General features: G+C 44.0%; 1 protein-coding gene across 1 annotated transcript in view; it reads left to right on the plus strand.

Moving 5' to 3' along the window:
• Positions 1-6,678: 6,678 nt before the first annotated feature.
• Positions 6,679-26,196, plus strand: part of GAA (glucosidase, alpha; acid) — a 31,667-nt gene continuing 12,149 nt past the window's right edge. The window contains exons 1-12 of the mRNA XM_015422468.1: positions 6,679-7,203; positions 9,543-9,688; positions 14,297-14,462; positions 16,741-16,837; positions 17,665-17,784; positions 18,391-18,509; positions 18,684-18,815; positions 21,142-21,252; positions 22,433-22,546; positions 22,696-22,780; positions 24,547-24,664; positions 25,934-26,067. Coding sequence (XP_015277954.1) covers positions 6,688-7,203; positions 9,543-9,688; positions 14,297-14,462; positions 16,741-16,837; positions 17,665-17,784; positions 18,391-18,509; positions 18,684-18,815; positions 21,142-21,252; positions 22,433-22,546; positions 22,696-22,780; positions 24,547-24,664; positions 25,934-26,067 — 1,858 coding nt within the window. The 5' untranslated portion in view covers positions 6,679-6,687. The remainder of the gene's footprint in view (positions 7,204-9,542; positions 9,689-14,296; positions 14,463-16,740; positions 16,838-17,664; positions 17,785-18,390; positions 18,510-18,683; positions 18,816-21,141; positions 21,253-22,432; positions 22,547-22,695; positions 22,781-24,546; positions 24,665-25,933; positions 26,068-26,196) is intronic.

Below are 26,196 nucleotides of genomic sequence, written 5' to 3' on the forward strand. Positions count from 1 at the left end.
CAGAGGGCAGGGAACCAGAACTGAAACGTTCTCATTTTGGAAATGTTACAAATAAAAATATATTTGAGAATGACTGCAAGACTATTGTTCCGTGTCTGGCATGGGGAGATGTATAAAAAGAAAGAAAAGTCTGGCCCCAGGGTGTCAGTGGATTTGAACAGAAGTGGGTCATTGGTGAATTTTCATCTCTGACTTTTCCTTTAAGCAAGTAGCAAGCCTCCTACTTGTTTGTTGATTTATAATACAAGAAGAGTCATTGATCTCAGGGCTCAGCTGAGTTTTGAATTCTTGTGGCCTTTCGGAGAGGGATGTTGGAATCATTTGTCACAGATTGTAATAATAAGACCCATTTTCTGAGACAGTTCGCATTTTGTTTTAGGTGTTAGTATTGTGTAGTTCCTCATTAACATAGGTGAGGTTTCCCACTACATGTTGTGTACAAAGAGGCTGTTCACAGTTGCATGTGTTGTTCATTTTTGTCTGATGCTGTCAGCATCTTATTACCCCCATAAACCCCCAAAACTATTGATAGTGAAAGGAGTGATAGAGAATTCAGTATGGCATAGTGCTGCTGCTTAGTCCTTAAGAGTGAACAGCCCTTAGCAGGTCACGTTATCAGAATGACAAGATAACTATTATTAACCTTCCCACTTTGTATCAAGGGTCAATTTCTTTTTTCTTTTTGTTTTTTGTATTTTTCATATGTTCGTGTGTGCGTGTGACTGTGTGTGTGCACACCTGGAAATCATGGCGACCTTTGGTGACTGGAGGTGACTAGGGGCCTGGAGGATATTCAGAGAGGTGGCTGAATAAAGTCTGCCCCTGCCTCCCAACTGCTGGTATTCCAAGGTTGTCTCCCATTCAAGTACTTGCCAGAGTCGACCCTGCTTAGCTTCCGAGATTGGGTTTACCTGGGCTATCCAGGTCAGGGCGTATCAAGGGTCAGTTTCATCTAAAATGTGTTATTCCGAATTTAAACAGACCCAGTTTTAATTGGCAGGAATTGGTTTTTGTTCTTTTTATCCGTTTGTTTTTAAAAATCTCTGTATTGTGTCCTTTGAAGATGCAGCATTTGGGGAAGCTAAACAGGCGATGCTTGTCCTTGCATTAAACCATCTGAGCAACGGGATGTGCTAGTGAAAACTCCGATTATCCCTATAGCTCCTCTTGCCTACAGTGTTTTGAAAATGTTTGACTAAATCAAAGTATCAGAACTGGAAAGAGTTTCCCCAGTACAGCGGAGTATTAGCTTGTCATTTCAGAACACTCATCAAAACCCAATCTATTTGTTTCCTGGTTTGTATGTATTGTGTCTGTGTCTAACTTACAGAAAAGGCAAGCACAATACCCATATGCATTTTCCCCGGGAACCTCATTTGGGCTGGGATCTCTTTGTACACAAGGGTTTAAAGAGATATGTACATTTATGTGGGTTATTCACACTTAACATGTTTGTTGCAGGTATGTACACTGGTGTACATGTAGCAAAAACAGTTGCCATATAAAATGTGGTCAGAGTGGTGGCTGATCTTCAACACTTGTTTCCAATCACAAGGTTCAGCTCAGGAACATGTGGAATAAGTGTCCCTGAGCATGTGCAGAGTGCATAAGTTTCAGGAAAGTTTGAGCCCTGACTGTTTCCATTTTGAAAGTAAATATTATGGCAATATTAATTCAACTGCACATCTGAAGGATAACTGAAAACAAAATTAATGACTGGTCACCCCTTCCCCGATCACTGCTAACACTATACTTCTATAGCACCCAAAAAAATGAAGTAGCTACAAATTTCTCAGCACCTATGATTTTTCTCATATAGTTCTACTTTAGTTTGATTTTGGGGGGAAAATCATTGGGCAGATGTAGTGTAAGTAATATCTTTAATATATCATGGTCAAGTTCTGCAAAAGCGCAAGTTAAAACAAACATGTTATTTCTTTGTTCACCAGAATTGCAGTTTGTTTCCGTGCCTGTATAAGCTCTACACAAGCAGGCTTCAAAAGACAATAAGTGTAGGAAATGGAAGAGTCTAGAGTAATAGCATTGATTTTTTTATGTATTTCATTAACTGTGTCAAAACCAGTTCAAAATCTATAGAGATGAGAAGCACATTCTGCCATGTTGGTGTTTTCCACACAAGGACAGGCTTGTGTTGTTTCTCCACTGCTGCTGTGAGTACCAATACAATGCAGTGGAAATGGGGTTTCTATGTGGCAGGTTTCCTCATAGTTTAACCTGCCCCAGTCCCCTGACAGTAGCCACTCCCCCCACCACACACACCAGGGTTTTTCAGGTTTTTTTAATTGGCAGCTGAATACCATTATAATGATATAACAATCTATGTATAAAGGTCTATGAATCCCCAGCTTTCATTTTTTAAGTCTCCAGCCCCTTTTTGTTGTTGAGATATGCCCTTCTCCTTGTATCTCCACAGTGAAAGGGGCTAGAGAGCCTTTAGAAAAATGAAAACTGGAAATTCAGAACACTGGATACACATGTCATTGTATCAATATAATTATATTAAATTATTAATTAAAAAACAAAACCCTGATGCCAATGGCAGGAAATGGCTGCTGCAGCAACAGAGGCAGTGAAAATGGCTACCGATATGTATAGGACTGAGAAAAATTGGACTTTCTCATATAGGCTTTGCTCTAATCTTTTCCTCAGACTTTGCTTTAAAGCAGGTTTGGGAAGGATCAGAAAAAATGGTAAAATGTGTGCCCTGCTGTGGGAGGGAGGAAACTGCTTCACATCAGCATTGAGCCCAGAGCAAATACCCTGTGTGAAAACAGCCAATACGGTACACTGGCAAGATCAATTTTGGAATAATGCTTCTGATACTACTCAAGTGAAAAGGTTTCATTGGAATGCATAATCCTTGCTATCTGTGTGCTTATTTGTTATAGTTTTATCCGGCTTTTGAGCCTAAAATTGGCTTCTAAAGCAGCTCACAGGAATAAAAACCCAATATAAATGACAATTAAATTCTATATAAATGTTCCTCAGGGTGTCGAGTCAGAATCAGCTCAACTGGATTCAGGCATGATGAAGGCCTGGTTGGCAGCTTCCTGCCCTCCCTCTTTTTCAGCAGTTCAATTCACAGAATCATCTGAGAGTAAGAAGTATAACCCATCTCAGCAAAGGATCTTCCCTTGTAGGTATATCTAGCAATAGTTCCCAGACATAGACACAATTTGAATGCAATGCTCTGTGTAGCAACTGGTTTATCACAGCTTGAAGAAAGTTCTACTGCTTGGATTTTATGTGGTCCAAGCAGCAGCCATCCAAGTCAGCAAGCTGCTGTAACAGGATAAGTCCTTTCTGTTCAGCCTGTACAGGAGTACTTAGGCTTAAAATGAAACTTGCAGGCACATTTGAAAAGGGAAGTTTATGATTTATATATGGAAGTGCCCATCGCAACTGACTTAAAACTGATGCATTTTGCACCCAGGGATTCCTAAGTACCATAGGTGTTGTATAAAGCAGCCTTTGTTGTACTAGGAAACATACATGTCCTTTCGAAGATACACAAACTCTTTGACTATGTCCCAGCTGCCTTTGTCCTTTAGATGCAAACCAGTAGTAGATAGCAGCCAGCATACAAAAATAGCAAAGGGCAGGATGACTAGAATATTTAGCTAATGTTCTCATTCTTTTACAGAGACTGGCTAGAAAAACAGCTGTGGTAATTTTATAGAGCTCTTTATAATGTTTCTACCCTAAAGCTACAAAAGGAGGCAGAGTGTAGGGTAGCCAAGTGACAATGCCTGGGTTCAAATACCCCTCTGCCATCAAATTCAGCGGATGGCCTTGGACCAATCACTCTCATTTCAGCTCTGGTTTGTTGTGAGAGCAAGCAACAAGTGGAAATCATGGTTGTTACATATACTGCTGCCATCTGGACAATAATTCCAGATGGGAAGCCATGTTAGTTTGTAGAAGCAACAAATGTAGACAGAGCTCTTCATCAGACACATCGTTGGAGGCAGGGCACAATTTAAAATGTCTAGATTACTACCATTGCTCTTTCAGAATATATTTTTCAGTTGCAAATTAGACTACTGTCCAGTGTTCCCTCTAAGATGAGTTAATGTGAGCTAGCTCACAGTTTTTTAGCCTCTGGCTCACACATTTTGGTCTCAGCTCAGGAAGGATGGCCCCAGAGCAAACTGATTTATGCAGTAGCGAAATCGCTCGTTCACAACTTTTACGCCAGTAGCTCACAAAGTAGAATTTTTGCTCACCAGACTCCACAGCTTAGAGGGAACATTGCTACTGTCTAGCAGAGAATATCCTGGTTGGTTTTTAATCTGGTTTAGTTTTTGCTGGGTGATTGCACTGATTCAATTTATATTTAGCTGACTACAAATATATTAGAAGAGATATCTTTTCTTGGAAAGGTAACAACGCCACCTGAAATGTGTTGGGAAGGATCTTTTCTATGGTGCAATGTTACAGCAGCGCCTAAAATAATATTACTCAAATTTAGCGGAAGAGTCCAGCAGATTAACATGGTAAATTAGAGTCATTTAGACAACCCGCCTGTGCCCTTTGCTGCCGTTTTCATGTGTTCGAAACACCGGTATCGCTCGGGTCCCCAGACCGACAAAAAAATAGCAGAGGCTCCGTACCTGACTATTCATCACTGCCTCCATTCACACAACCCGTAAAACCCCCTTCCTACGCTCCCCACCCCGTACACCTCGCTTTAGAGGCTTGTAATAGAACAGAGGGCAAGTCACATGACTGGTTGGTCATGTGATCGTTCCGGAATTTTGGACTTGACTGTTCGTGGTGGTTGCAGGAGGAGGTGAGTACAGATATCGACAGAGTGTCTCGTAGTGACATAAAGGATGGCGGCTGTTTTTAGGCTCACTTCCGCAGGAGAGAGTGTTGGATTTCCTGCTCTGGAAAGCCGATCCTAACATTTTCCTTATGAGGGTAGGAAATGTGAGTTTCCCAGGATTACGGACTTTTTCTTTTTGGGAAGGGCTTCTGTACCTTTAACGGCCGCCCGACAGACAGAAATTCAAAAGATTAAAATTTTCTTATTATCCCTTTTGAGACAGCTTGCACCTGCTGGTTTTCTGCCAGTCTGCCGAATTTACTTGAAATGCTTATAATGCTCCGCTTTTCCTCCGGTTCTAAAAGGCACCGAGCCACCCCCCCCAGGGGGTGGTGACCGAGCTCCGCCGGAAAAACACATGGCAGGCTCAGGATTCGAAACTAATTATGTTGCAAGTAGAATAAGCGCCGCCGCCGCCTTTTCTCCAGAGCGGAGAAAGCGGAAGCAGAGAGCAAAGAACTTACTGAGGCTAACTTAGAAAAGTGTTTCATTCTAATATAAATTCATATTTTGGGGACAGCCGAATAAATCCGAAAATACTGGGCGCCCCCACAGTATCTTTCAAGGTGCTTTAACAGGGACAACTAAATGATGGGGAGCGGTGTTAGGTGAATTCTGGGTATTATGTATGGCTGACGTGTTGAGTCCTGATCGCAGAAGAAAAAAAACATAATTGGTGAGAATATGCAGCCCTGTCATGACAACAGGGCCCTGGGGAATGCCTGCTGGTGGATTTTTTGAGTTGTTTGTAGAGAGAAAAAAGGCTGAAGATGGTTTCCAGTTCCTGCTTCCTTATTTGATAAATCCTTGTGTAAATATGAATGATGTTGGCAATCTTTGTATCCCAAAGTAAGCTTTGGACCAGCACAAATCATACATTTCCAATGTTCAGGTGACTGTACCCTATGAAGGGACTGGGGGCCTATTCTGTTCCCTGATCTAAAGCCTTGTATTATTATTATTTTTGCTACTGCTTCGGGGGGGGGGGTGGAATGCCCCCCAGAAAAATGAAGAAACTGCGGGCAAAGTAAGCTTTGGACCACCCTAAACCATACATGACCGAGACTTTGGGCTGTGCCTCACAAGATGACACACACTGGTCCAAAGCCTGGTTTTGTCACCAAGAGCTTTCAATTGGGTTGTCTGTAGGAAGCCTATATTATTATACTGCTAAGATGCAATGGATGAGCAGTAAGGGTTTCAATTTCTGGGGCTGTATTTTTGAGGGGGCAGAAGGGGGGGTAGCTGTCCCTGTTACTTGTCCAGGACACCTTAGAGGCTGCTGGGAGCACCCAACTTTCAGGGCGTGGAGCTGGAATCCAGACTTTGGACTGGAGTACTGTCTGCATCCTCTTACAGGATACTGTCCCCAGAATCTGTGGGTGTATGATTTGGGATGCCCCAAAGTTTATTTTGGAGTGTAGCTGTGTCCAGTTTCTTAATCTTCATTTCTCCTGGAGGCACCCCATTTTGGAGCAGTTAGCACAGAAACCAGGCTTTCAACCAAGGAACAGTGTATATCTCCATGGAGGACAGAGTCTCCTGAATGCGGGGTAGTATGATTTTTGGTGATCTAAAGTTTATTATGGGGTGTGGAACTTTTAAAGTCTTATCAGTATTTGTGGTTGGACTCAGAAATAAGGCACTAGGAGATGCAGATAAGGAACAGAGAACCAGTTTCAGCCTCATGAGTATTTGTGCCTTATGTGTCTACTTCTGCCTTTCGTTTGCAGCTGGCTGCATAGATCAATCCTGCACCTGTTGAGGAGTGCACACCTGTCCTCTCCTTGCTGGCTGCAATGACAGTGACTGGGAAGACTGAGCAGAAGAGGCTCTGCATGATCTTGAAGGTGTTGGCTCTTGCAGCAGCAGTTACTGTGCTCAGTGTATATGGAGTCCATGATGTTGCTTTGGCAGTCGTCATGAGCCCTGCAACTGTTTCCCAGGCATGGGATGTCTACAGGGGTGAGAACAAAGGCAGAGAGGAAGCGACGCAAGAACTTACATTTGTAGAGCAGCCAGAATCCTCCAAAGTCTCTGTCTTGCAGCCTACAGCCTGTGACATCCCTCCAGACAGGCGCTTTGATTGTGCCCCAGAAAAGCTGATCTCTCAAGAAGAATGTCAGGCTCGGGGCTGCTGTTACGTCCCTGTCTCTTGCCTGGATTCTGCCAATGGGAAGCCATGGTGCTTTTTCCCTCTCAGCTACCCTAGTTACAGGATGAAGAATCTGACTGCTACTGAAACTGGCTATACTGCCCAGTTGACCCGTGATGCACCCACCTTTTTCCCAGATAATATTATGAACTTGCAACTGGATGTGATGTTTGAGACAGAGGGTAGGCTGCGCTTCTCAGTGCGTATTTTATTTATTTATTTTACTCCTTTTATTTTATAGCCCACCTTCCTCCCCTGTGGGTATCCAAAGCAGCTTACATTGTTCTCCTTGTCTTCCATTTTATCCTCACAGCACCCGTGTGAGGTAGGTTAGGCTCTGTGTGTGTGTGTGTCACCCAGCATGTTTCCATGGCGCAGTGGGGATTTGGACCTGAGTGTCCCAGACCCTAATCCAACTAGGGACTCTGCCTCAGAAACAATGACACCAAGACAGTCTGTAGTTCTGCTGTAGAGCAGGCATGCTTTCTAAAGAAGTATGACTTAGATAGGTTGTGAAGTTCAGCTTTAATTGGCATAGAACAGGGTGTTGCATGGCCATAGCAATAAATGTTGCGAGCCTGGGCAGGAGAAAGTCCCACTGATCTCGCTTCCAGGGAATTTATTTATTTATTTTGTTCGGCTTCTATCCCACCCTTCCCGCAAGTGGGCTCAGGGCGGGTAACAACTATAGAACAACATCCGTACAATTTAAACAGATCATATAAAGAACAGTAGCTAAAACGCTTAAAACAGGAATGTCATCTAGTTGGCAACAATTCATAAGTCCCGCAGCATTAAAAAACAACAACAGAGAGAGGGCGTGCTGGCCGAATGTGCAGCGTTAACTCTTTCACGTGGACAGATTACAGCAGGCCGGTTTTCAGCAGGGAAGACCAGAATAATTGGGCAACCGCCACCTCAGCCAAAGGCCTGGTGGAACAGCTCCGTTTTACAGGCCCTGCGAAACTGTAACAAGTCCTGCAGGGCCCTGATCTCAGGTGGGAGCATCTTCCACCAGGCCAGGGCAGAAAAAGCCCTAGCCCTGGTCGAGGCTAAATGATGGTCTGCCAAGCGCAAGGCTCCCTGGGGCTCATATGGGGAGAGACGGTCCCTTAGATATGTTGCTCCCAAGCCGCACAGGGCTTTGAAGGTCAGCACCAACGCCTTGAAACGGATCCGGTACTCAGTTGGTTGTCAGTGCAATTGGCGTAGCACCAGCTGAATGTGCGCCTGCACAGAAGTCCCAAGTCAGCAGGTGCGCCACCTCATTTTGCACTAGCGGGAGCTTCTGCGTCAATTCCAAGCCCGCGTACTGTGAGTTACAGTAATCTAGCCTGGAAGCAGAACAAATTTAGAGTCCCGTAGCACCTTGAAGACCAATGAAGGTTTATTCAAAATATGAGAGCCAGTTTGGTGTAGTGGTTAAGTGTGCAGACTCTAATCTGGGAGAACCGGGTTTGATTCCCCACTCCTCCACTTGCACCTGCTGATGTGACCTTGGGTCAGTCACAAGCTCTGGCACAGCTGTCCTTGAAAAATGAGCAGTTTGTATCAGAGTTCTCTCATCCCCACCCACCCCACAGGGTGTCTGTTGTGGGGAGGGGAAAAGAAAGGAGTTTGTAAGCCGCTCTGAGACACCTTTGGGTAGCGAAGGGCGGGGTATAAATCCAATCTCTTCTTCTTCTTCTTCACATGCACACAAAAGCTCATACCTTGAATAAACCTTTGTTGGTCTTAAAGGTGCTGCTGGACTCTAAATTTGTTCCACTGCTTCAGACCAACATGACTGACCACCTGGAACTAGCCTGGAAGTGACCATTGTGTAGGTCACTGTAGCCAAGTCCTGGGGGAAGAGATAGGGAACCAGTTGCCTGATCTGCCGAAGAGGATAAAAGGCCGACCTGACAACAGTGTTGACCTGGGCCTTTATAGAGAGCGAAGCATCCAGGATCACCCTTAAACTCCTTACCCTCAGTGCTGGCTCCAGTGGTGCCCCATCCAAGGCCGGGAGCCTGATTGCCACTCCTACCCCCCCCCCCCGGCTCAGGTACAGGACCTCCATCTTGGTTGGATTCAGTTTCAGACGGCTCTGCTGCAACCACCCAGCCCTGTCCAAAATATCTGGGGTGGAATCTGGGCGGCCGTCCATCAGCAAATGCAGCTGTGTGTGTAGGGTTAGGATGCAGGCACAAGCATGCTGTATAGCAAGCCTTGTTTGCCCTTCTGCGCCACACATTCTTAAACAACATTTTTCCTTGAGTTGGGAGAGGGGGGCATCTATTAGTCCACAAAAATACTTTGAGCTGCATTGGCTCAAGTATCTTTGATCCTAGCTATGATAAGGATCTCCTACTTTGAGGGATTTTCTGTCTAGGTCCTGAGTCCATGGCAGACTGATTTGAGTTCTCTGATGTATAGCATCTGTATTGGTGAGCCACGAACATCTTTGTAGACCCCATCTGACTCTCAAATTCTCCAACTCCCCCCCCCCCCCCCCCCCAATAGCTAGCAATCCAAAACAGTCCAGTGTCATCACAGCTTAAAGATCCAGCCAACAAGCGCTTTGAAGTCCCTTTGGAAACTCCCCAGATAAGCATCAAGGCATCCTCAACTCTCTACTCTGTTCAGTTCTCTGCTGATCCCTTTGGCCTTGTTGTTGTTCGGAAATCCAGTGGGCAAGTACTGTAAGTGGCTCTGATTTCCTGTAGCCAAATGCTCTTGACGTCTGGAGTATTGGTCTGAGCAAGGTGTATGAAGATCTAGAGTGAGAATGTCTGGAGCTGAAGCATTTGCCTCATCAGAGCCTTATGCATCTTTCTAATGTGTTCCAGATGCATAAGGATCATTCCACACGTTACATGCCAGTGAATCCAAATTCATGTCAAGTCCTGGACTCAATCACTCTCACAACACACATTTTTTTTAAATAACTTTATTGGTTTTCCCAGAACAGAAAAAAGAAAAAGAACATAAATACTTGTTACAACGAAGTGCTACAACAAACAGTAATGTCTCTTCACATACATCTCATATTTAGCATAACCAAACCATCCATCAACCCATTAACTCTTTTCCTCAAAATTACATAGTATTTCTATATAAGTAACCCACTATTATAAACAGCCAGCTTTCTAATGCTCACACATTTTTCAGATAAAATAAATGGCCTTATTAGTTTTCTTCTTAATTACTTAGTATTTATTTTATCACTAGGCATGTTGACTTTTCTCCTATATCTTGTCTATAACACTTCACATGTTTCAAGCGCGCAAACAACTTTAGCAGCCATATGAATTTTTCAAAAAAGAAGGTATCACCTTAATTTCTGGTCAAACTACTTGTCCTGATTTTTATAGGTTTCAAACCAATAGATTCAACTTCCTTTCTCCTTCCTTTAAAGTACTATCATTTCAAAAACTATCCTGTCTAAGATGTACCTTGTTTTCTTAGTATCTTACCATCATATCCCAATAAGCACCTTTCCAAACAAGCTTAACTGGGTAAATTGGCTCAATTCCCCAATCCTGTGGTAATTTTTTAAAGTTACATGGTATTTCTATAACAGCAAAATAAACTTTCCTCTCCTTGTTAATATCCCGTCATATAGCTCACACAGCAAAATAACTTTTTTGATATTAAATGATAGTAGTTTAAAGAAAAGAGAAAGGAATCTGCATCTATCTGCTTAAAATTCATAAAAATTAGGGTTGATTGTTAAACTACTATCATTTCTGAGAGTACTTTACCAGGAATTTATCTTATTTTCTTAGTATCCTACCATCATAACCCAATACACACCTTTTCAAAACTACATCATACTTAAATGGGTGTATTTCCTCAGTTCTCAAATCCTATAAGGGTTTTCCTTAATATTACCTAATACTTCTGTAACAGTACAGTATGTTTTCCTTTCTGCATCAAAATTTCAGCACATAGTTCCCACATTAAAGTAAACTTTAACAATCAACTGAATATTAATACATTTCAACCTTAAGTCTCCTTCCTTAGTAACCTGTTTCCATCACGCCCTACATATATTAGACAAGAAGAAGGGGTCATTCTATCACATAGTACACACCGTTGATTTATTATCTGGAGCAGCTTCTTCTTGACAATTGAAGTGAAGTGTCTTATTTCTTTATATTCAGAGTATTTAGCTTTCAAATTTTGCCTTTTTCTTTCTGCCAGTTTTCGATTTTTGGTGTTCCTTTTCCCTGATGAATGCCTCGCACTAGCTTTAATTGGCTTCTCTGTTTCTTGGTAGCGTTTTTTCTGCACATTCTTTTTTAATGATCCTTTCAACACAGCTTGCTTCCTAACATCGAGATTTGGACTGGAGAGCTTTTCCACTTTACCCCTCAATATAGGCAAAATATCTTGAGTCTTCTTTTCTAAGCTATAGTCTTGTTCATTCTCAAAACTTTTCCAAGCTTCGCTGATAGCACAGGGGCTCCTCCTCAGTTTCACTTTCCAAGTCTGCATTCTGAAACTTCTTTAAAAAGTTCTTACATGCTTCTTCGGCTGCCTGGCGTATCCCATCAATCAAATACCTTTTAAATTGCTCCAAAGTCAAATGTCTTTTTTCTGTGTTTCCTAAATCTATTTCTACAATTTCTACTGTTGAGGTTTCTCCATTTTCCCCAACCGTCACCATTTCACTTCTTTTACTCTAATTCCTTTCCAAGCCACAGATACCTTCTAAAATTAGAGATACTTCTGAGGGGATCAGTCAGTATAGGTTTTCGTCAATTCCAAAGAGAGTATATGTGTACTCACGCTTCTGTCTTCGTTGTATATTGCCTTATGAAATCAAAAGTTTAAAACGGGCGTTCACAGCTTCGGCAGCATGGTGGACCATGCTGTTCCACTCCCCGCTCCTGCGTCGAAACAGATTGATTTCGGGGGGCCCACCGCCGTTGGGTCGCTCCATCAAGTGTCTTGTAACCCAACCTCCCTCCAGGGGTCGGGCAAAGCCCCCAACTGTCTCTAGGAACCAGGGGGCTCCAAAGGAGGCGAAAAGGTCGGGGCTGTTCAAGAGCAAGCCGAAAAGACACCTGAGACGCTGTGCCACTGCCCGGAAGTCACAACACTCTTGTTACAGCAAGATTTGTTTATTTGGAGGTAAAGAGATTCCAAGCATAGACCGATTCTGTGTCAGTACTGGCCACCGGATGCCAGGTCCGACCCTATACAAAAAGCAGGACAGCCCCTCTATGCAAACCACCCAATCAGTGTTCACACTCAGCCTGCCAAAGCTGTAGGCCAACCCTCTGGGCCAGCCCAACACCTGCAAACTAAGTTACATCCCAAGGTCAGGCAAGAAGCTGAGATCATGCACTTCCCAGGGTCCCGTACATACTAGGCAAGCTCAAGCACACATTCACCCCTGCATTCACTCCCCCCCCCCCCCCCCTCCTGAAAGAGAAGATAAACGGCATGGTGGGAGATAAAACAGTAAAAGAAGCATGTTTGAGAAAGCAGTTAACCCCTAACTGTCCAGGAGTTCGCCTGGACAGCATTCTAAGGCAAGTGAGGCCCGAGCTTGACAATTCATGCCTGAGTATACACCAGGCAGGGAGCTGTTGGCAGTACTGGCTGTCTAAGGATCCATATGGTGCACAGTTCCAAACATGTACTTGTCTCATTCACATATTCTGTTTTTGAACATAGTTTAAATATCCTAGATGTAGATTGTAAAAATATAAGAAGTGGAGCAGCGTCCAGTACTCAAGGTTTTAGCCTGTCATTCTGAACATCCCATGTTTTATCATGGGCCGTAATTATAACTGAACTAAGGTGTTTACTCCTTTTGGCTTTCTTTGTCCCACCAGCAGTATGAACTGAATAGTGCTTTTCTACACCCATTTTGTGTGCGGCAAAATCAAAAGCTGCCCACAGACGTGCCTTCTCCGTTGGGGCCCCCGCCTTATGGAGTGGCCTGCCCGAGGCTCCCACTCTCCTGGCTTTCCACAAACTATGCAGATGGAACTTTTCAAGAGGGCTTTTCTACACAGGTGATAGGGTTGCCCTGTACAAAATGATTCACAAAATTATTTGGATAAATGATTAAGGACTGTGGTCTATACTACTATGTATAGCTTGCTGTAAATGGGATCCAACTATGTAATTTTTGCATCCTTTTATGTGTCATGTTAATACTTTGCTTCAGTTCTGGTTTTAGATTTCTGATTCTTCCACAGCCCTAATCCTAATTCTAATTCTTCCACAGCCTACATTATTTATTGAATGTCCCATTGGATTGATGGTATTGACTCACTCTGTGTAAACCGCCTTGAGTCCAAGTGAAAAGGGCGGGCTATAAATAGCATAAACCTAAATAAATAAAGCTGCACATTCAGAGGCATAGTAGAGATATGGCAACTGGAGATGTATGTAAGGGCATAGACCTCTTTTCACAACTTCAGATTCAGGGTGTCCTTTCTCTTTGGACGTGTATAATTAATTTAAATGATCAATTGTCACATATGATAACCCAAATGGGAGGCTGACCAATAGGAGCCATATAGTCCAATCACACATTCAACTGACCTACAGAAAGAAACATCTTGTGTATAGACTTCTGGAGATTGGTTCGGAGAGCAGAGAAGGGTAAGGGGTATAAAATGATTAATTCCTGTGCCCCCATCCAAAAACCACCATTTGCTCGGGGCCACGGTGTTCCAGTGCCAGCTGCTAACCTTAAATCTTTGGTCAAAGTAGATGGGACATGGTTGATAATTGGGTTCCCATTCTAAGCCTTTATGCTATAAAGGATGTATGGATTTACGCAAGGAGAACTTGGGGGCAGGTGCCTTATCATTTAAAAAAATGTTCTGCCATGTTGTGAAGTAGCAATCTGTAGCATTTAGGTGTACTGTTAAGTGGATGTTTCTGTTCCTCTGCTTGTAATTATTTCTGAGGCCCCTTTCATTGATTTCTACCAGACTGTAGAAGCTGTTTCACTGTGGTCCTATGCTACCCAGATGTGGGTGTGTGTGGATTACTTGGGTCTTTCCATCTAGTGGCTCCATCTATCCTGCCCAAATGTATCCGTCGTGTAAGAGAGCATTACAGGGAACCAGCATCCAAATGATAGTGTGAAGGAGGTCTGAAGGCTGCCGAGTAATGGTGTGTATGACTGGGTGCTGCAGATAACCATTTCCTCACATGGTAAAATTTTAAATTATTAACCCATAACTGCCAGTCATGCAAACCCATCTTTGAAGTGTCCAGAGGTTCCTACACAATGATTGCAGTTTGTTTGCTGGGATTGTCTACTTTCTTCCCAACAGACTCAATACCACAGTGGCTCCCTTGTTCTATGCTGACCAGTTCCTGCAGATCTCGACCTCCCTGCCATCAGGTTTCATCTCTGGACTGGGCGAGCATTTGACTTCACTCATCCTTAATGTCAGTTGGACCAAAGTCACCCTCTGGAATCGGGACATGCCACCTGCGGTAAGGGGTAGAAAATAATAGTGTGGTGCACTGCCTTTTCTAGAAGGGCTGTGGCTCCTAGGTGCTCTCTTCACCAGCTTATCCATCTGCCAAAGACTGAACTGTCGTGAAATCAACAGAGACCAATACTATTGCCTGATTTCAAAGGACATATTCCATGTTGTGCCAAACACTGGCCTGCCTGCCACAGAACTAATCTATTTTTTTTAAATTTCCAAAGCTTATATCCTGAGTTTCTGCCCTTACCTACCCAAGTTTAAATCTATAGAAGTTTTATGCCTTGTAAACGAAGCATCTGCCAATCATATGTGTGATTCTTACTTCCCTATCCATTTCACCAGGTATTGTAGAGAAAGTGTTAGGGTGCTTTTCATAATGATCTCTAGACATTCTTGTGCTCCTCTTCAAGCAAGATTGACTTAGAAGCTGCTGTGGGAGAGAAGAGCATAGGGGATCTTAGAGGATTCCCCCACCCCATCTTTAACCCTTTAAGCTGTGCTCTGGTCTACCCCTCAGTTTAGCCTTTAAATGGGGATGTTGAGAAGTATTAATAAGAAACAAGTATCACCCTGAAGCAATAGAATAGTGGCTTTCAGTCCTCTAGTTATGCTTCCCTTGCTATAAAAGAATACCCCTGAGTTATGAACAGCTGACCTTTTGTGCTCACACTTGATGAATAAAGGCAAGGACATTGCCATTTAAAGATATCCTGTTCTGGAACCAGTCTGAAGAGTCTGTGTGTGTGTGTGTGTGTGTGTTTTGGTATTTAAGTAAAGGGAAGGGTATGAATGCCCTGACCTCAATAGCCCAGGCATGCCCAATCTCGTCAGATCTTGGAAGCTAAGCAGAGTTGGCCCTGGTCAGTATTTGGATGGGAGACCACCAAGGAATACCAGGGTTGTGATGCAGAGATGGGCCATGGCAAACCACCTCTGAACGTCTCTTACCTTGAAAACCCTATGGGGCTGCCATAAGTCAGCTGTGACTTGACAGCAAAAAAAGGGAGGTATGACTACTTCTCTGGACATAATCGTGCCTCTTAGTTGCGGGCACAGCTTTGTCCTCCCCTGCTATTAAAATCCAGCACCTCCTCTCCACTCGCCTCTGTTACCATATCACCAACTGTGTTTTTGACATATCCTTTTTCGTGGGAAAATCAGAAAAGGTTAAAAAAAAAAGCCTTACTGCCAGGGCTATTTTTGGGCAGGAACGCCCAGGAACGAAGTTCCGGCTGGCTCCTGAGTTGGCCACGCCCAACAGCAGAAACTCATTGGAATTGGCTACATTAGGGGGGGGGTGGCCTAACATGCAAAGGAGTTCCTGCTACAAAAAAAAACCCCTGGGTTTTGACAACAAACAAGGTAAACAGAATAAGAAGCAAAAGGTGGGTGTGGCTGGATGACCACACTTCTGGTAACATGGGGGTATGGCCTAATATGCTAATGAGCTGTACTATCAGGGGTGTGGCCTAATATGCTAATGAGTTTCTGCTGTTGGGTGTGGCCTATTATGCTAATGAGTTCCTGGTTGGCTTTTTCTACAAAAAAAGCCCTGATTACTGCAGTGCACCTACTTAGCAAAATGCTTTTCTGGAGTTCAGCCTGTGTGTGGATTGCAACATCTCAGCTGTCTTCTGAGGGATGGTGCTGTCACCACTTGACCGTGTCTCCCCATTGTCGTCCACTTGCAGCTATTTAATGTTTGTTTCTACTTGGTGAGCCCCGACTCATCGCCTCAAAAAGCACCTAACAGCAAGGGAGGGCATAGTGACCAGCCCCTTCACTGGATGTTTTATGTTTCTCTCTACATATCCATCCCACAGGCTTAAACTGATTTATTAGTCATTCCTGTCTTGCCAGAGAACTCTGGGCGTTACAGTTCTGTGAGGAGATCTAGGGATCTCTAGCAGAGAATCCTCAACACCCTCAACAAACTACCATTTCCAAGATTCTTTGGCAAAGCATGACGGACTGGTATACTTTTAATGAAGGTTTGTAGTGTTGATAGGGCATCTGGGTATGACTCTGAGGAATGGTGATGGTCAAATTGTTTTCTGAATTCAACTGCGGATGAGATGACATTTGAAAGTTTTCTCCCAATTATTGAAAACAGGATACCATGTTGGGAGAATCATTCATATTCTCTGGTTTGGCAATGAGATTCTTTATTACTCAGCATATCCCAAGCATGGATCCATTACTGTAGTCTTCTTCCTAATTATACTGTGCTTGAGTGTGTAATATGGCCTTGACTCTGCATATTCTTTCTGTCTTTTCAGCCCTCTGCAAACCTATACGGCTCGCACCCTTTCTACCTGGTGCTGGAAGAGGGTGGTTTGGCCCATGGAGTCTTTTTGCTGAACAGCAATGCCATGGGTAGGTGTGTCAGGGTTCTCTGTTCCCTTATGTGCAAAGCCTACATGAATGTAATACAATATCTTAGCATCAGGCAAGCACACACTCCAGCAATAAGCACACTGTACTCTAAACTGAAGTTGGATTCTTTGCTGTTATGACACAGATTCTGTCTTCAGAACACAAACTACTTTAAATGGGCATTGTTCCTGAAAACCCTTTAAACACTGTAGAGGAATCTTTTTTATATACATTAAGAGGTTAAAAATAGCATACATTCCATGAGAGAGAGGGAGTGAGAGTATTTTGGTATTTTATAAAACATAAGAGTAACTGTGCTGGATCAGACCAATGGTCCATCTAGTCCAGCATCTTGTTCCTCACAGTGGCCAACCAGATTCTCAAAAGCCTGCGTGCAGGGCAAAGAGTTAAAAGTCCATATTGTTGCCCCCCCCCCCCAGCACTGGCATTCAGGGGTTACTGCCTCTAAACATGGAGTCATCATGGCTAATAGCCATTGATGGATCTGGCTCCTCTGGACTTGTCTAATCCTGCTTCAGAGTCAATTAAACCACACCTCATGACAGTGACTTCCTCAAGTTAATTACTCTTTGACTGGAGTACTTCCTTTAGATAGTTCTTTCTAGTATCTAACAAATTTATCATACACTTTTTTTCTCAAAAGGCCTGAAGAGCCAAATGCATGTAGCAATACTGATTATTTCAAAAATAGTGTGAGTGGGTGGCAGCTAGCAAAATTATAATATGGGGAGGGGGAAGTATTGATGATGCAATGTAATTGTGTGTAGGCTGTAAATGAAAATCCTTTATTTCCATGGCCTTGACAGATGTGATACTGCAGCCCAGTCCAGCCATAACATGGAGAACAACTGGGGGCATCCTGGATTTCTATATCTTCCTGGGCCCAGATCCAAAGAGTGTGGTGAGCCAGTATCTGGATGTCATTGGTAGGCACTTGCAGTCTTTATGAGGTGGTAGCCCGCAACTCAGTGAAGTGCTTTCCCCCCAATGCCAGCCTTGTCAAGAACACGACCTTGGTGATCAGTTGTGGCTATCAGTGAAGATCTGTGCTTTGTCCTTAATGCTGGAGACCAGCAACATCCAGTGTTGGGTTTGAAAGCAGTTCTGCTATCAAAGCCTGTCCTCTTCCTCCGGGTTGGGCCTGCACCACTAGTATTTCTGTAGTTCGTTTAGTGCTAGAAAAGTGTTGGACAGGGCAGTTTATCTCCATGTAAGAAGTATGACCAACAGAATTCTTCTAGGAACATATTTTTGGGGGTGGAGGGTGGTAGGCTTCCTTCTTAGCTGTGCCCACCAAAGCATTGACTTTGAGAGACAGATATAGATCTATCTGATCTAATTTTAAGGATAGACTTTACATCATCATTTTAGGGTGGACTTTACAAATTGCAAATTAAATTTTGGTTGGAAAGATGCACCTCTTTAGAAAAAACATGCTGAGTGTGGAATTTTCTCTGGGTAGGGAAATTTGGGAGCTTCAGTAGCTTGTCAGGAGGGCCTTTGAAACAGCTTTTTTTTTTTTCTTCCCTCAGGGTACCCCCTCATGCCCCCATATTGGGCTCTGGGATTCCATCTCTGTCGCTGGGGATACATCTCCACTGCCGTTACCAAGGAAGTGGTCAAGAACATGACAGCAGCACAGTTTCCCCTGGTAGGTGGTTTTCCTCCAGTCTTGTCCAGAACAAAGCCTCTCTTTGATGCCTAGGAGGTGTGGGAGCCAGTGAAGCTGCTGTGCCCTTGCATAAGATGGAGACTAGCTAAATAGGGGTGGGGAATAGGAACGGGCCCTGTGCCCTCACTAATGCCACATTTTTGGGCCCAACAGGATGTACAGTGGAACGACTTGGATTATACTGATGCAAGGAGAGATTTTACCTTTGATAAGGATCGGTTCCGAGATATGCCAGACATGGTGCGTGATTTCCACCATGACGGTCGGAGGTATGTCATGATTGTGGTAAGTTAGTGAAGCCTGAGTTCTTCCTGTGCCTGTAGAGCCAACTTTACTGTAGGTCTTTTGGAATATTACATTACGAGGGCTAACCCCTTGTTGATCCCCCTACATGCATTAAAGGATGGGTCTCCTGTGTCTTTAGCAGCCATGGAGGAATGACAATCTTTTTTGAAACTGTTCCATCTACAACTGTACTTCAGAATCTGCCTTACAAGCTATCCTTAGGGTGGATTTCAAAACATTGCAGCTTTCATTGGTAGCCTTTACTGGTGGAGGTGGGAAATATTTAGAAATATGAGGCCAGAATAGGCTCATTATGCCTACACCGCAGAAAACTGATAATTCAGTGGACGGACAGAATATGATTTGCATGCAGAAGTCCCCAGTATCAAGTCCTGTAATCCCAGGAGGTCTTCGAATGGAAAAGGCCTCCTCCTCAGACCTTGAAGAGCCATTTTCAGTTGGAGAAGACCATACTGAGCTAAATGGAGCAGTGGCCTGACTCTGTATGAGACAGTTTCATATGTTTAAACAGTGGAGAAACCAAAAGTAGTCTATATGTCACGGGCTGGGGTGCTGGTCAGAGGGAGTCCAAAAACAAGCCGAGGTCGGGAGCCGGGAAGACAGTTCAAAGTCGAAAGCCAAGCCGGGGTCAGGAGCCAGGAAAACGGAGCCAAGTCCAAAATCACTAACCAGAAATGTAGTCCAAAGCCAGAGGGTCCGAAAGTCTAGGTATCTGACCTGAGCCAAAGTGGATGCGAGGCGTCATGAAGCTGACTCATTGCTTCCACAAAGAGCTCTGCCCAGAGTGTGGAGCTAAATGCTACCACCAATTAGCCAGCCATGTGAGCATCCAGGCTCCTGTTAAAACTCTGGGCTAAACGAGTGTCTTCCCTGTAGCCTGGCCTCTCGCCACCTGATTGCTAAGTCTTGATGCAGCCACTCCCTTAGACAAGTCACATGTGGAGGCAAGTCGGGAGGGCTTTCAGCTTGCAATTTCTCCCCCTCATCTGGGCCAGGTGCGAAGAATGCTGATGTGGGAGGCAGCTGCCAACTATCCTCCTCCGCTGGTTCAGAGGGATCAGCTGTGGTTTCTGCAAGATCTGGCAGTTCTGTCAACTCTCCCTCACCCACGCCCATGACACTATAAGATTAACAATAATTTGTAAGAATCAGTTGACTCTTGTTGTTGAACTTCAAGCTGTTTTAATCTTTCTGTTTTTCAACACTGTTTTTCAACAGACGAACTTCCCCGGAGTTTTACCGCTCGTTTCGACACATTCTTTCTCAACGTAACGGTTCAATTTTGCATCCTTACAATATTTGACATTGGACTCTCTCCAATTCCACATAACTTTGGTCTTCGAATAGAAAAGGCCGTTTGTAAAAGTACTTTGTCAAGAGCTCTTGAAGTTACGTGGAATTGGAGAGAGTCCGATGTCGGATATTGTAAGGATGCAAAATTGAACCATTACGTTGAAAAAGAATGTGTCGAAACAAGCGGTAAAACTCCGGGGAAGATCGTCTGTTGAAAAACAGTGTTGAAAAACAGAAAGATTAAAACAGCTTGAAGTTCAACAACAAGAGTCAACTGATTCTTACAAATTGTTGTTAATTGCATGCACTTCTTGCAGTATTTGTGTAGTCTGTATCTTAGTTATACTGCTGCCCCCCCACCTTCTTTGTCACATGACACTATAAGGGCTTGCATAGCTTAGAAGAAGAAGAAGAGATTGGATTTATACCCCGCCCTTCACTACCCAAAGGTGTCTCAGAGCGGCTTACAAACTCCTTTCCCTTCCCCTCCCCATAACAGACACCCTGTGAGGTAGGTGGAGCTGAGAGAGCTCTTGACAGAAACTGCCAGGACAGCTCTTATCAGAACTATGGCTTGCCCAAGGTCATCCAGCCAGGTGCAGGTAGAGGAGTGGGGAATCAAACCCAGTTCTCCCAGATGAGAGTCCGCACACTTGCATGCTTTCTTTTACTTTCAGGGTTACAGCTGACAAATGCTTAAATGTTCTGCCCATCTTTTCATTGTGCATTCCAAATGCAAAATAAGCTGTTTGCTATTGGCCAGCTTGCATCACAGAATGTGAGCTGGGGATATTTTGTTTGTTCGTTTACAATGATTGAATGCCAAAATCTGGATTCCTGGCATCTAATTAAAACATCCTCTGCCTGCTCTGCCCCAAGTGGCATTTGTTTCAGTAAGCTTGAAACTCTTCCAAATGGAGTAGCCTTCACTGTGCTGTTGCTCTTTGCCTTTTTATGCCCTGTCAGATCCATTTTCATCAGAATATCTCTCTCCCTCTTGCATTCCTTTTAGGATCCTGGTATCAGCAGTTCCAGCCCCCCTGGCAGTTACAAACCCTATGATGAAGGCCTGAAACAAGGTGTCTTCATCTTAAATGCAACAGGGCAGCCTCTGATGGGGAAGGTGAGTCCTGAGCACAAATTGTCCATTTTGGAAGGTAATGCTCCAGCCGGTTAGCTGAACCCATAATCCAGATTTTAATAGTGCTTGAGCTGAGTTGACCAAGAAAAGTAGAGTTTTAGATGGGTACCCATGTGTTAGTCTGCAGCAGCAAAATAAAACAGGTCCAGAAACATTTTAGATACCAATAAAGCCTATTCTAGAATAAACTTTTGAGAGTCAGAGCTTACTTCATCAGATGCATGAAGTCTACATCCATAAGCCTACTGACTTTATATTAAAGGCTGCAAAACAGAGAGGTTGGTGTGGGTGGGGAGATGTTACTAAGAGAGGCCAGTTTAAAGCAAGATGTAATCAATACACTCAGAGTGGATGAAGACCACGCCTTACTTTTGACAGGGAAAGTAGAATTGACATAAAATCTGATCATGAAATGCAGACTCCAGAGGATGGCGGAAGACAGGAGGGCCTGGTGTGATGTGGTCCATGGGGTTGCAAAGAGTCGGACTCAACTGTGCGACTGAACAACAACAGCAAAAACATTAATTCTCCTCTGTAGGGATTGCATATGCAAGATATTAGTACCTATAGGGAGTGAGTAGTGACAGGTCTTTGTTAAGATCTTGGAGGGAAGATAGTGTTAAACATCCTGATGAATTCTAGTTCAACAATTTCACATTGCATTCTCCCTTTTGAAATTTTCTTTGTAGGAGAATAGCAACTTTTAGATCAGCAACAGCAGCAGATTCAAATGGTGTTCTAGGCAGTGTTCTTGTATCACCGCCACCACCCCTCAAGCCGTGAAATGTTGTCCTTTGATTTTGGGCTCCAGCCTCAGTTTGTGGTCCCAGCCATACCCTGAAACATGCATTTTATAACTCGTTTTACTGAGAGAGAAAATACAAACATTGAGAACATCAAAAGAAAAACAATATCCAAGAACATGCATTCTGAATTTCCCAAAACAAAATTTGTTGCACCACTTCTGAATTGCTCTCTAGAAAGTAGAGAGGATCTTACTTTCTCATAGGACTGTCTGTGCTTCCTTAGTTTCTTAGCTTTCCTCTTGTCCTATCTTCCCTGAAGGGTTTCCCATAAACAAGGAGTGCTTCAAACAAAAATAACAGATACAGCCTATTAACACGCTGGCATTTCTTGAAAGCTCTGGCCCTTTATCTTTCAGGTTTGGCCCGGCCCCACTGCCTTCCCTGACTTCACCAACCCACAGGCCCAGCAGTGGTGGTATGACATGGTGAAGGATTTCCATGACCAAGTGCCCTTTGATGGCATGTGGATTGTGAGTCTCTCTCTGTTACGCGGGGAGGTGATGGTGCTGTCCGCGGAGCTGCTCTTGCAAAGAGTTAAAGCACAGAGTTCTTTTGTTCATACCAGGATGCTGACATAAAATCAAAACTCTCACATGCCACCCTACCCCTTTTCCTCTAGGACATGAATGAGCCATCCAATTTTGTGGAAGGTTCCTTGGATGGCTGTCCCAACAACAAATTTGAGAACCCCCCTTATGTACCAGGTAAGAAAGAGTAGCAGAAACATGGGGTGTTGGGGGAATGTGAAATTAATTATTCTTGTATTGGGATGAGACAATTGAGGAATTTCTGCATCGCCGCCGCCACTATTCTACCACCGAGGTGGCAAGTCATCGGCTGCCCTATAAGAACGGGGGCAAGCGGGCCCTGGCAGAAGTTTGAGACAGTGTAGCGGGAGACCACGCTACTGAGACAGCTGGCCACCAAACCTGGGGGGGGGGGTTGTCCCTATCTTGGATGATTAATATAGGTATAGCACCGTATTATTGGAAGGTTTTATTGTGATTTTAAATGTTTTATTTATTATACACTGTATTGTATTTTGCACTCGGCTTTGCCGCATGTGAGCCGCCCTGAGCCTTTGGGAGGGCGGGATATAAATCAAACTAATAGATAAATAAATAAATCTTAGGGAAATTAATTTTAAAAATGACCATCAATTCATTCTGTTTTGATCACTTCTATAGAGTTAGCTTGGCTATTTTAACACAAGTGTAGCTCCATTCCCTAGCCATTACTCTGTCTAATAAATCCAACTGAAGTAGGATGTTAGAAGAATGTTTCCTTAAAATCTTCCTAGATCCATAGGATCACTCCTCCATCTCGCTGTGGAAGTCCTGTGCCTCCAAGTATACATGTGTAGCATCACACAGGGAGCACTCAGTCACTGCTGACTCCACAGTCATCCCACAGGCTCTGAGCCTTGGAAATGTGGACCAGCATTTAGTCTCTCTGAGAACAGAGGAATTAAATGGATTGCTCCAGAACGAACTATGAACATATTTTCTAGCAGCATGGAAGACAGAATTTCTGCCGAATAACAAAGATCTGCAGTTATTGGAGCAGAAGCAATATTTCCCAAATTAGCATCAAAAGATATGAAGGGGAGAGAAACAAGCCCTGAACTCTTGTGATGGAATTTATGCAAAATGAAGCCATTTGTGATTTGTGTGCTGGTAATTTACAGCATTTTTCCGTTTTCTGTGTTCTGCCTGCGAGTAACCATATGGTTGGCATTCGTTTACTTTAACAATTTAAAATTATGTGCATGGTTGCATGATGACTGGACGCAACTTCTCCAAAAAGAGCAATTGTTGATTCGGGAGGGAGCTTGTTTGAATTTTTCCCTTTCCATCCAACAGTTCCTTCAGCAAGAGTTCATAATCTTTGAATTAACATTTTGGCAAGCAATTTTGATCCAGCTCTTTGGGGCCCAGTTATATGGGTGATGAGCAAGGAAGAATAGCCAGGTTAGGCTAGCTGAATACTCTTGTGGAGTTTGGGTGCTGAGATAGAAGATATGAAACTGGCTCCTCGGTTATAGACCGGAACCACAGAAATTTATAGAAGACTCTGAGTACAGAAGATATTGGCCAGGATCCTGCACAGTGCAAGCAGAGCCCACGCTTTGTGAACAGAGGGTTTCTCACCTGTCATCCCCCTGGCCCTGAAATTGTGCTCCTGTGGGTCAGTGCTTTCTCCAGGAGCATCAAGGGGATCAAAATAGAGGGTTCCAGTGAGAGGGAGGAAATTGGCAAAAATCGCCCCCCTCCTCTTCCACAAGCGCAAGTGCCAATTGTGAATCGAAAGGGCTCGTGGGATCCAAGCCATTTCTTTTACTGTGTCCTGAAGAGCAACTAGGGATTCCAATATCTTTGACATCCAGATTGTTAATCCTTCGCTTATCACTGGGTGCATATATAGGGACCTCCTTGTTCCCCACATTTCCACTTGCCCTTTTCATTTACAGGTGTTCTGGGAAGATCGCTGAAGACACACACAATCTGTGCTTCCAGTAAACAATATCTGTCCTCCCACTACAACCTGCACAATCTGTATGGGCTGACAGAGGCCATTGCTTCACATGAGTGAGTATGCTACAGAGCAGTGTAGACTGGGTAATTCTCCTTTAGCAACCCTGCGCAAAAGGTGGAGTGCCTCTTAGAGATGTAGAAAAGAGCAAGAGTCCAGCAGCATCTTAAAGACTAACAAATATTGTGGATAGGGTAGGAGCTTTCATGAGTCACTGCTCACTTCTTAAGATATCTGAAGAAGGCAGGAGTGAGTGACTCACGAAAGCTCCTACCCTGCCACAAATTTTGTTAGTCTTTAAGGTGTGACTGGACTCTTGCTCTTTTCTCCTGCTATGGACAGACTAAGATGGCTACCCGTCTTGATCTATCTCTTAGAGATGGGCATCGAAGAATAGCATGTTGGGGTCTTCCTGGTTTATGAGGGCTTGTCTTGGGTGCTAAGATGGAACCGTAGTGCAGTGGCTAGGCTTCTGATGGGCCTCCCCTTGAGGGAGCACATCCAGCCAGCCCTGAAAGCATTGCACTGGCTGCCGATAGCATACCGGATTCGCTTCAAGGTGCTGGTTCTTACCTTTAAAGCCCTTTATGGCCAGGGTCCGACTTACCTGAGGGACCGCCTTTCCCCATATATACCCCAGAGAGCACTATGGTCAGGGAATCAAAATCGACTGGCCCTCCCAGGCCCTAAGGACGCCAGCCTGGCTGTAACTAGGGCCAGGGCTTTTTCGGTGGCAGCTCCGTACTGGTGGAATGAGCTCTCGGGGGAGATCAGGGCCCTGAGGGACCTTTTACAGTTCCGCAGGGCCTGCAAGACAGAGCTCTTCCACCAGGCTTTCAATTAGGAGCCACCACCATCACTAGTAACAACTGTAGAGTCTGGTTCCTGGTGAATTATCGACAGCCTGTGCACACCGATTAAGATCAATGCTGGAAATGAACACCATATGGTATGCACTCATGCAGCAACGCCATAGCTATGATATTGGAATAACATCGCTAGCACTTTGATATTTGATGTTGTATTGTTTTAATGAGTTGTTTTAATGGTTTTGGTGATTTGATTGTTTTAATCTGTATTTTATTTTGTGTGAGCCGCTCTGAGCCTGCTTTGGCGGGGTAGGGCGGGGTATAAATTAGAATATAAATAAATAAAGATGGCAAGATGTGTCCTAATTGAGATTATGTTCTACAGTGCAGAACATAGTGTTCACAGTAAAATATGCAGCCTAGTATTTAGCAGGCTGATCTTTCACAAAGGCTTGGGAACTTGAAAAACTCAATCCCTTTCTAACCGCCTCTGACTTTCCTCTCTCCTGTCCTCAGTGCTTTAGTGAGAGTGCGAGGGAAACGCCCATTTGTGATTTCCCGTTCCACCTTTGCAAGCCATGGTCGCTATGCTGGCCACTGGACTGGGGATATTGCAAGCACCTGGGAACATTTATACTACACCATACCAGGTACAGATATTTGGAAAACTGACCCTGGAAGCCTCTGAGTTCTGCTTTGCCTGAGTTACTGTGATACTGTTGTATTGTCCATGAGAAGGGAATACTGCAGGCCTGAGAGGTGGGGATTTGCTAGCCAAG

This window comes from Gekko japonicus, unplaced genomic scaffold, assembly GCF_001447785.1.
Source record: "Gekko japonicus isolate JY-2015 unplaced genomic scaffold, Gekko_japonicus_V1.1 scaffold1222, whole genome shotgun sequence".
Taxonomy (NCBI): Eukaryota; Metazoa; Chordata; class Lepidosauria; order Squamata; family Gekkonidae; genus Gekko; species Gekko japonicus.